General features: G+C 40.8%; 1 protein-coding gene across 2 annotated transcripts in view; it reads left to right on the top strand.

The window, feature by feature from the left end:
* The window catches only part of RRP15 (ribosomal RNA processing 15 homolog), a 27744-nt gene extending 22265 nt beyond the window's left edge, over positions 1 to 5479 (top strand). For both annotated transcript variants that reach the window (XM_031552357.1, XM_010706696.3), the window contains exon 5: positions 1800 to 5479. In XM_031552357.1, coding sequence (XP_031408217.1) covers positions 1800 to 1952 — 153 coding nt within the window. In that variant the 3' untranslated portion in view covers positions 1953 to 5479. The remainder of the gene's footprint in view (positions 1 to 1799) is intronic.
* Positions 5480 to 11636: the final 6157 nt, after the last annotated feature.

Genomic DNA, 11636 nt, shown 5'->3' with positions numbered 1-11636 from the left:
AAAAAAAAAAGTGGTTTTTTTTTTGTAATCATTCTGACCTTATTCTAATCTGGAAAGATAAATGTGTAGAACAACAGAATACCACAGTTTTCACTAATATGTATTATTCCACTGAGAATATCTTAAGGTCTTCCTACAGACCTACACTGTCTGTCACTCTTTTAATTCCAGTTAACTGATTACCCTGCCTGAGATGATTTCAGGCTTTATGGGGAATAGCATTTGCAGTGAATTCCTGCAACAGTGAAAGTAGATAGGAATCACTCGCCTGGGGAAAAAGGGAGTTGTTGTTTTTCCACTGCTGCTGGAGATGGGAGAGTTACACCTCCAAATAACCATCAATGAGAGCAGCTGCGAAGACAAAAGAAAAGAATAAAAAAACCTACATCTTGAACAGCTTTGGTTAGTGGTTGTTGGGCCTGGGGAGGTTGCTTTTGGAAGAGAAGGTGTTGAGACGTGTAGTCTTATTTTTGTGGGAGTCACCTTTCACAGAGAGCTGCAGGACAAGTCACATTCTGAAATCATTTCTGTTTTGAGTAACTATTAAAAGTAAGATGTCTGGCAGACTTCTTGTACTCAGGGAGCTTCTGTTGATGCGATGTGTTAGGTTTGCAGTGAGAGATCTGCATTTTCTTCTAATTATTTCTTTCAAATTTTATGCTGTTTTCTCCCAGAAACTACATGATCTGCATCTGCAGAAGATGCTGTAACAAATAACCCCTGTCTGAAGGTACAACGTCAGAAGGTGGTGGTTAAACAAGTGAATTGGTTCCCGATTTGAATAGGGTAGTAGGAAGGAGATACTGGTATGAAATGCCTGTAAACCTTTGTTTCAGAGACATTACAGAAGTAAATTTTTTTCAATTCCTTCAATTCCTCTTTGGTAAAATAATTTTTTCCTTGCTTGTTGAACACTGATTGTTCCTCAGAAGTATTTTGCTGCTGAGGCTTAAATGACTGAAGTCCTTCTTCGGTACATGGAACGTTTTTCAGTGTTTTCCTCCAGCAACGATTGGAACGTCAGAATTACTTCACCCTGTTCTTTAAAACTGTTGCCACACGATGGCGCTGTTGCACCGCTCAATGTGCTCCGTCACTTAGAAGAACAGCCTAGCAATGTTTTCAGTGCTAACCTGAAACTAAGGCTCCTGTCACTTTTCTTCATTATTCACCGGTCCATTTAGCATGGCTTCAGTTTATCCACTTTGAAGAAGCGCAAAATTTGGAATAAGGTGTTGTTGGCATGCTGAGTGTAGCTCAACTTTCAGTTTCTTTTAGAGGCAGCTTTGCACCATATGACAAGTCCAGGTAGTGAGGTAATAATCCACATAAAGGGGATTTGGTTCACGTATCACAGAATATGTTAAATATTAAATTTAGGTTTTTTTAAGCCTTTATTAAATCCATATTTGTGTTTTATAAATGTGCCAAAAAGTGTTCTAATGAAGCAGCACCTGGGGGTTAATAAATGATATCATGAATCCATTCTGATTGCCAAGAAAGATTTTAATAAAGGAAGCCATGCCCAGGGTTGACTGTTTCATCCACAAGGAATAACTGTTTTTTTTTCTGTGTTCCTTTTATTGGTTGGTTAAAACAAATTCACTTATTTGCATCAGATAGTTATGATTCCTCTGTTTATCCACGTAACATTTGTGTGAGGTGCTCACCTTTGGTATGTCTGTCAATGCAAATTTGTGTGAGGCATTACTGTGGTTATGTGAAGGCTTTCCATCTTCTACTGCCCCTTTCACATTCATCTCATCATCCTCTTCCTTCTTCTCTCCTCAAACATACAGGGTGAAGTGAAGTCTGAAGAGGGACCAGAATGGAATATACTGCGTGATGACTTCATGATGGGAGCATCTATGAAAGACTGGGATAAGGAAAGTGATGGAGAGGGCAGTATTGCACAAGGAGGTGGTTTAAAACAAGAAGATGACAGTGACTGAATGAAACTGAAAGCATTTCAAGATACTTTATTTTTCTTTATTTGGATTAAAAATCAACATTCTGTGAATGTACAATACTTGGAGGCTGTCTCTTCTTAAAGAGTCTTGTACAACTCGAGTGCTTTTTCCACAGTGTCCAACTTTTTAAATATAGCTTCATTTGTTGTACTGAAATCCTGAAATATTTTTCAAAGCATGTATAATTTTCAACATATTTCCAAAACATTTTGTGCAGTCAAAATAGTGGCACTTGCCCAACGAAAGATGAATTTTGCCAAGGTCATTAAAAGTTTATATATTCGTCATGGCAATTGATGTATTAGTGTGCCTGCATTTCCAAATCAGTGTTACACTTTGAAAAGTTGTTAGCAATTCATGGTAGAAATGGCTTACAATAAACACAAAAATGCTGTCACCTTGTAAAGTTATCAGGCTCCTATGGAGACTTTATTACTTTGGTTAGGAAAGGCTTCATAGATAATATAGAGAAGTAACCATTAATGTGATAGTTCTGGTCTTGGAGCATTAATCTGATTGAAGACAACTACAGAAACATATTTGTAAAATGAATCTTGTCCCTGCTTGATTGGCTTTGTGTGTGTGTATATACATATAAAAAAGTAGGTATAAAAGTGTACACATGCATGTATGTTTTTCCACTGTAAGTCTGAAGTTACATGTGTTAAGAGACCAGTAAGAGGAAAAGACAGTCATTGCTATTGTGTTTGTTAGAGCAGAAAGGCCTTTTCTAGCAACACTGTATAAAATTGTATTTAGCATTGCTTCGTTTGCAGTTCTGGTGCTCTGGTCTTTTTCAGTAGGGAACCGGACCTCTGGGACACACTCTGGGTTTAGTCAACTGTAATGCTAATTCCTCAGGTCTGCAGAGGGTCAAACAAAAGCCCTTTCTCTTAGGTGCATACTGTAAGGATACCAAATGTTGGCTTTGATTATGCCACACCAGTTTCTTCTGATAGATTGTTGGGTTGCAAAGGTGCAGAAGCTAACTGCGTAATACAAGTACTTCATAAGTAAGCAAATGTATACAGAAGGAATAGGATGGTGCTTAAGGAGTTTTAGATGAGAGGCTGGGTGTGAATTCTGCCTCCTTTGTTTTGGATTCTCTTTCTAACGCATTTCTCTGTTTGCTATGTGAAGAGAATGCTTTATGGCCTATTAATTGATACTTGATATAAATAGTACTATTCTGTCTGTATCTACATTTCCTTTCATGCAAACCTTTCTTTGTAACTGCTTATGTCCAATATATGGTTAGGAGAGCCTTAAATTTTCACTCTTCCACACTGAAATGTTTGGTAGGCTGGTGGATTTAGGTTTTTTAATGAAAGCATTGAGGAGGGCAGGGGGGGTGAACTTTGTTTATATTATAGCTTGAAAATATACATACAAAATGATACAGGGAAACCCATCCTAACAACTGGCAGTGGTTGTGTTATCTCTAGCCTATTCATCTGGTATACATTGTAGCATAATTCTTTGAGGAGAACTCAAAGCTAACAGCAGAAATGTTTAGATTTTCAAGCTGCTTGGAGTGTTAAACATATTAGATATCTGCGTAGACATTAGTTTGTGGCCTGATATTTATTATCACAAATGAAGGCATACACCCAAAATATCAAGTGGCAAAACCACAGAAGTTTGACATATGGTTATCCTAGCTTCTGCAGGTTAGACATCTGTACAGCTGTTCAGCTAGAGCTGGCATCTCATAGAGCAATACAAAAACGTACTACAGTGAATTTTAAGTTGATAAAACAGCATAATAGTCTAATCTGACATTGTTTTCTTTTTGTAGTTTAGTTACTTTGTGCAGAAAAACTACATCAGCACCTTTAAATCTGCGGTCACTAAGTTAATATCAGCAGTCCCTGTTTGAGATCAAGCTCTTAAAAATTATGCTAGTTTTTCTTAGGAATTGTAATGTCCTGAGGTGACTTTCAGAATACTTATGGAATACTCAGATGTTTGTAGATTTTATAATTAATTTGCTTATCTTGAGCTTCCATTCTTTTTAAAGCGCACAGCAGTACTTAAGTATTTTGCCTGTAGGTTGAGTGTTTCTTGCCTTTTAAGAGGCATAATAGACATTTATATTGGATAATTTTACAGTTCTGATTCTGTGCCTTGTCCTTTGGTTGTGCCCTATGCAGAGAAGCTTCTGTAGCGACTTAAACAGGTAAGTAATTCCAAAAGATAAACTTAGGAGTTTTGTGGCAGATGAGAGCAGTATAATTTAATTTTAGGCTGATTTATTTCACAAGTTTGACTAGCAAGTCGAAAGTACTAAACCCTGTTTGGCCTGGAGATCTTCCAGTCTCTCTTTTTAATAGTAGGATCAGTTGTCTCACCTGCTTTCCTATAATCTTTACAGTAATATTCTTTTAAAGCTATCAAAAAGGAAGAACAGCTTTTAGCAGCTTTTCCCAGCCATCACAGCTCTCAGTCTGTTTTGCCTGCTCCCATGAATATCTCTGCTTAGGCAGAACTGTGCTGCTGCCCTTCATTCCAGAGAGCATGAATCATCTTGACTTTGTATATTTCTGTACCTATCTATATAAAGTCAATAAAGATGGGGTGGTTCCAGTTTTGTTAGGCTTCAAGCCAACTCTAGAGTATGTAGAGTTTAATATTCTATGGGTTGCATGCAAGTAACAAGGTTTTGTTTAATCAGAGAAGGCATAGGGTCAGTTCTTCCCATGTCTGTTCTCCTCCTTTCTAGTTTCTCAGCAAGGAAAACATGATTTGGCCTATGGAAAAAAAGGACCATTTCACTGCTTTTCTTCCAGTCTGCTGCTAAGGAAAGACTAGTGGTGGAATATTATTGTGCCTGATGCTGCTGCGTCACGTAGTCTTCCCTGCTGAAACGGGGTGAGGTCCCACTTCTGCAGCTTTGAGGTGGCTCCTTCTGGGGTTCACAAACTGAGAAGAGCAAAGAAGTGGAAACTACTCCCTAGTGGGGTAGATTCTTTTAGTTGTTTGGAGGCCATAAAAGTGTTTTGTCTATCTGAAGCTTCCAGAGGAAGGTGGTTTGTAAAGCTGCATCTGCTCAGAGCTAGCTCAGTAGCTGTCTTAAAGGAGGAAGGAAGAAGTCATCTGGCACACAATATTGCACAACTTAAAATGGCAAACTCTTCATTCTATTAAGTTTGGATTAAACAGATGGAATCCTAGTGCTAAATAAGACATTAAACTTAGACTCTGGGTCTAAGATAGACGTGGGAGACGGGACAAGTTCTTGGTTAACAGATGGTGGAAGGCCATCTGTCTCCTTTGCTATTATCCTAAAGTAATAGCTATTAACCTCTGGCAGTATGTAAACCTCAAAGGTTTCACCTCTGTAGATGACCAAGCAGATAAGGGCTTTTCCTTGGTCGTTCTTAATCAGATACAGAGTAGCTGATACTTCTTAGACAAAGCATTTTGGTTTTGAATGTATCTTCGTAATTGCTTTTCTCTCTTAAGGAACATGTTGAAATAAAAATCTGGTCAAAATAGCTTCAGCACTAGAGATGCTTGTCTTGGTGTAATGCTTCAACCTTGGAAATGATTTCTGTTTAAACCCTGGTGTTTGTCAGATAATGGATTATGCTTTCTTCAAGCTTTCCTGTGTGACCGCATGAGTACAGATTACTTCCGAGAAACACTTTGGAAGGTGATTTTAGGAGAAAGTATTATTTCCTCATAATGTCTCAATCATTCAAATAGCCCATCTTCCTGTGTCAGTGAGTGAACTCTTTATGTCTTATTTTCAGTTAATTCTGTTTTTGGTATGTGTGATGTTAATTGTGAGCCACTAGCCCAGATCAGATTTATGTTGAGATTCGATACAATTTCTTGCAGACAGATGTTCTCAGAAGTAGCTAGTTAAAAGCAGCCTTATATGTCGTGCATTGTGTCCAGGAACAAATTCTGGCCTGCATCCATTTTAGAAAGGGTGCCTGAAGTTGGGCACATGAATGAAAACTGTCTCTATAGGGCTGGGTACCAGAGCTTACTGCTCTTTGTTACTGAGTCTTCAGCATATCTGCACAAACTGTACGTACTCTGACCACCTCACTGTGCTGCTTGGAGAGGGGGGAATCTTGGAGATTGTGTTATGGACTAGGCCTTACAAGACATAGAACACCTTTCTCATGATATTCCAGTGCAACCAGATGAGGCCAAGGCTGCCCTGTTCTATCCATCTGCTGTGTTCATTACATTTACTGTGACATTTTATTATTATTATTATTTATTTTTTTTAGAATTTTTGGTGTCACTGTCTAGAAATAAAGTAGAAGCAAAAGATATTCTATATAAAGATCATTCAGCTAAGAAGGGAATTGAATTACCTGTGTTTTCCTTTAGCATCAATATTGTTCTTAGCAGAGGCAGACTGTTCCTCATTCACTTTAGCTAACGAGAATTCAACAATTATGTTGAAGCATAATACTGAACCACCTGCATAATGACTTTTTTTTAATTATTACTGTATTACAGATTTAAGATTTGGTTTCTTGTTCCAGTGGTGATGTGTGTGCTGTCTTTGCCTGTTGCCATTTTAAAATAGCTAATGTCATAAGAAGGCTGCTATTATTTGAGGTTAATATAATAAAGACGACCTACCAAACTGGCGATAAATCTGTAGCAAATACTATGCAATTCCTTTCCTCCTTTTGCATTCTGCTGTCAGCATGCAGATAGCTTGCCACTGGCCTGCTGGATTTGACCTCTGAAGGCCAAAGGCATTCGATGAAATCTTGTAGAAGGCAATGACTTCTAGGTGGCCTAGTCTTGATCTGGCTCAGAAATCATCTGGATTTGGGTCTAAATTGCCACTATCACAGAATTAATCAATGCTTACATATAAACTAATGTAAAACTGAGGCTCATGGTATCCCTAGCCGTGTGTGGAGCAGTGTCGTGGCTCTGTGGGGACAAGCTCAGGATGCCAATTCTTCTGGTGCTTGGTACCCTACAGAGCAGCCCTCGGGATAACAGAATTGTGTCAGCCTCATATAGACCTCTTCTGTAGAGAGAGGAATCCCAGCTAAGCTGAAATGAAGCTTTCTGAACGGCCACTGAAGAATACTGATTTCAGTAGCCAAGAATAAATGTATAATGTTGGAAAAGAGGGAAGAGAGGCAATACAAAGACTTCTCTGGAACTTGTTGTGTGAGTGCAACAGAAAACCTTAATAAAAAAAACCTTTCTTTCTAGGATAATTGAAAACAAAGCACTGCTTTCTGAAAATTCATTAGGATTATCTCAAACGTGTGTGCTTAAAATACATTAGGCAATTCTGAAGCGGCACTGACTTATTAAAGCTTTTCTTCTGTGTGGACTTCACCAGCAGCTTGTGAAGAAGCCAGAACTCCAGTCCCAAGGCTGTCTGGCTCTCACTAGGCTAATATTGCATTACTGCCTGGCCCATTTTTTGAATTTGCTGCCAATTAATCTTGTTCTATATGTAATCTCCTTAAACTCTCTGAAGTGCAGTGTAGATGCGTATTCTAACTCAAGTTGCATCATTTTAATTTCCTGAGTAGACTCCTGTAGATTCTCTGCTAGGAATATAGTATTTATAGGTATCATTTGTATGTTATTTAGTGGGGCATAACCCAAATCATCATCAAGCGGTTCAAAAATAGCATACAAGAGGCATAATGCTGAGGATGAGGTGCAGGTCAGGGGTTCAAACACAGGGATTAAAGAGGTGGCTTCTGCTCTATTGTCTTTATTTTGTCATACTTGCTGTAAGTGGATGTCAAGACCGTATGATACATAAACCTCTGTGCTTCTCAAGTTTTGTTTTGTTTTATTTTTTTAATTTGTATTTTTAGTTAGTGAACCTGATCATTTTCTCCGCTGATATTTACAGGAGAAATCTTACTGACTTGAGTGGAAACAGGATTTCCTGTGGTGATTAAAACCACAGGTGCTAGGATTAAGGAAGGCCTTTTTTTTCAGTGGTACACACACTGAAACTGGAATGATACAGAGATTAGTGTGGTAACCCTGGGGCTGACAAGCAGATTTTGGAAGAGTACTTGAGAGGATCAAACTGGGAGACGTAAGCACGGGGAAAGAACTTCTCTGGCATTCACAAAATCTTTATCAAGACTCGAGTCTTAACTGATTTAAAGATGGGGACTCTCTGTTAGAAGAAGGAACTCCTTTGAATGCAGCACTGATATGTGCAGCCTTCATAGTAAAAAAATGGCTATTTTCAGGACAAAAAATGTAGCCCATTGATAATTGTGTTGATTCCCTGGGAACAATAATACCTCAACACCTCCTGAACATTCCCCTTTCCTTCAGATTTTGGTCATTCTGGCTCGAAGTGTTGGGATCAGAATCCTGTCTGAATTTGTTATTTTTCTGATTGCATTCTGGATGCCTTTTACCAAAGTATGGTTTTAAATGCAGATTGCACATTGTGTTGTGGGCATCAGGGCTTGCTGTAATCCCATGTTCTCACTTGATGGGGGCCTGTTGAGGACTCTCTTGTGATTGTTTCCACTGAATTTACTCTGTCCTCAGGAATGAGAACTTTCATCTATGTATGTATTCTATTTATTTATAGTTATACGTCTATATCAGAAACATACCTTTGATTTGCAAGTTGGCAAGTAGTTACATATGTGCATGTATATACGGATAGCAGTCGTGCGTGTTAAGCAGTATGTTATATAAAGTAGCCATTATCTTCTGGAACGTGAGCGTTGCAGGAGCAGGCTGTGGTTGTGTGAAATGCAATCCCACTGGCAGTGGGGCTGCTTGTATTAGTAAGGTCAGCAGGATCTGCTCTCAGAATTCGTACAGGCATTACTGCACACACTAATGAAGTGTACGGCACAGAGGTATGGGCTTCTACTTCAGTAAAGATAATAAACCCTGAGGTTTTACTATTTATTGTGGTGTATATATTAAAATTTTCCATTATTTGTCGTCTCCTTTTTGCCGTACCTTTATTAGGTGCCACCTTAGCTCTTCAAGCTGAACACTCTTACCTACACTTTTATAAAGAGGAGAATTTGAGCGTTTCTGCCTCGCACCCTGCATCAGAATAACTGAGATTCTGCGTGACCACAGCAACTGCTGCAGATTTCAGTGCGTGCCACAAAGAATTAATTGTGCAAGCATCCTGCAGTCGTCATCGGCGTGCAAGTTTACAAAAGTCACCTCTTAACTTATAAAAGTTATTCCTCTTCCAACAGTGTTCTTTAGTTTATGAAATGTGGCCAGCCACCTTACTTAATGACCTGGTCGTCAGCAGTTTTAGAAAGATTATTGCCTTTGTGTTTCACACAGCACATTTGCGTATAACCAAAACAATCTCAAAAGAAACCGCAAATTGTAAAATCCTGACCACATAATTTTTAAGTTAATAGGAAACATGAAACTTTTAAGTTTAGTGAAGTAACTTTCCAGGTGTCCCTGTTTTTCTAATAAACAGTTACTGTTTATTAAAATATATATCAACATATTAAAAGACAGTATTGTATTAAATTAAATGCTTCAGAACAGATAAGTTCTGTTCTTTCCCTGTGTGAATGGTGAGGGCCAGTTCCTGCTTTCTGGTTTACAAAGCTCCCACTGACAGCAGACGCTCAGGGTAAGTCCATCCACTTTGAAGAGGCAGAGGGAAAGGTAAGTGCTCGTTCAGTTCAGCTTTAGTGCCTGATAATCCCTGCAGCTTTTGAAGCTGATGGGTACTCCTTAAACACAAACTGTTTAGAAATGGGTAAGAATGGGGGGCTTTTCAGGATAAAACACAAAGCCGTAATTAGGATAGGTTTTGACAGATACATCTGTCCTGCATCTTAAAGGTAGAATGTGAAAGCTGAGTTACCTGTGCAGATAATGCCTTGAGTATATTCTGGCACTACTGCTCTTTGTCCGGCTTTGAGGAGTGTATGGAGTTTGGCTAGGTAATTTTGGACATTTTATGATGGTCTCTTCTGGACATTGATTTAGCAAGGTAAAAATATCACCCAGTTGGAATCCAGTTTGCAATACTCTTTGAGATAAAAATACCAAATGCATGTGGTGGTTGGCAGTAGGCAGTCTGTGAGGTCCCTTCCAACCCAAGCCATTCTATGATTCAGAAAATAAGATCAGATAAATTGTGATGTGTATATCACAGTGTGTTCATTCCAGTTGGTGGCTATCTGTGCATTGCAGTGGCAAAGGAAGTAGGAAGGTGTCCTTTTCCTGGTGCAAGCAGAGCAGCTCTTAGCCTGCTCATAGCCTGCTGCAGCTGCTGGCAGTTTAGTTCAAGCAGCCAGGGCTTTGGGAGCAGAAAGGCCAAAGCCTGATTTGCTGCTGCTTCTGGGATGTTCTGCCTGGCAAACACATCACCATGGGGATACTGGGAGGTTGTAGGGAACTGAGCATCATCGCACTAGAGAGGCAAAGCTGAGATGAACCTGGGTAGATCTGACACCCTGTGTTGCATGAGGGCTTAGAAACAGAAGCTAAAGTGCCCTCTCAAATGAGAACAAAATGAAATGTCTTCCTAGCCAGGCTACCCAATCAGGAGTAATCTCAGCAGAATCTGGTCAGATGGGCTTGCTGTCAGCCTGCTTGCATCTCTAGTGGCTTCTGTAAGGCACTCTGGAGCTTGGGCCCCACCACCCATGGCTGCAGGGACAGCCCAGCCTATACTCATACCTGAACAGAGCATTGCCAAGGCTCCATGGCTGTTCTTGTGAAAGAGATGGCAAAGTTTGGGGTCTTTTTTCTTCAAATTGTTATGAACTGCAGGGATCTGGCAGGAGGATTCTTGCAGAGCTCTCTAGAGATAACAGAGTTTCCTACCGGAGGAGAGAGTGGAGTGCTTTTATAGAATCTTTAAGGCTGGAAAAGATCACTATGATCATCTAGTAGTCCGACCCTTGAGGGCTGTGAAGCCCATAAGGCGAGTAATGGGCAGTGCACTGACAGCAACCAAGCAGCACGGGGCCATAGGTTCAGTGTGAGGCATTTCTCCTGGTTTCAGCTGCAGCTTTAGGAGGAAATCACTTAATAGCCTTTTTCTTCGGAAGAGTTTGCTTTATGGCATAAGGCTGAGGGAGTGTGCAAGGTCATTTCTGTAGGGCAAAGTGGGGCCCGAGGTCAGAGCCCGGCCCTTGCCTGCACACAGCCCCCGGCTCAGGCTGCGATGTGCGCTGCGGCCGAAAGAGGCAGTGGAAAAACTGAATTGCAGACGCAGCCTGAGAATGCGGGGATTGAGAGCTTCTGTCAAGTGCAGGGAGAAGGAGAGCCGGATCTGAGCTTGCTTCTCTCTGGAATTGCCCCAAACGTGCGTGGAAGTGAAAAGTAAGAGTGGGGCAGTGCAAAGCCCTATCTGCTGCTACCGGAGGTCCTCGTCCTGCCCCCTGCGTACTTGCACGGAACCATATCCAGGCGCTTAATTGTAGCGAGGTTGCCGTTTGACCCAATTACCCTAGTAAGAGGGGCGAGGGGCGCTGCTGTCGTCCTTTTGAAGGAGGAAAGAGATGCGCCGCGGCTGCCCCTCTCGTCCGCGGGCCGCTGGTCCCTGCCGGATTCGGAGGGGAATAAATAGGCGGGCGGCGGCGGAGCCCTCCGCTCTCTGCCCGCAGCCCCACCACGTCACTTCGCGGCGAGGCGAGCACGTGGGGCGGGGAGCCCTTATAAATCTCCCTCTCCCTGCGCGGC

This window comes from Meleagris gallopavo, chromosome 2, assembly GCF_000146605.3.
Source record: "Meleagris gallopavo isolate NT-WF06-2002-E0010 breed Aviagen turkey brand Nicholas breeding stock chromosome 2, Turkey_5.1, whole genome shotgun sequence".
NCBI classification, from domain to species: Eukaryota; Metazoa; Chordata; class Aves; order Galliformes; family Phasianidae; genus Meleagris; species Meleagris gallopavo.
Note: the sequence above shows the minus strand (reverse complement) of the source record. Positions and strands in the feature narration are given on the sequence as shown.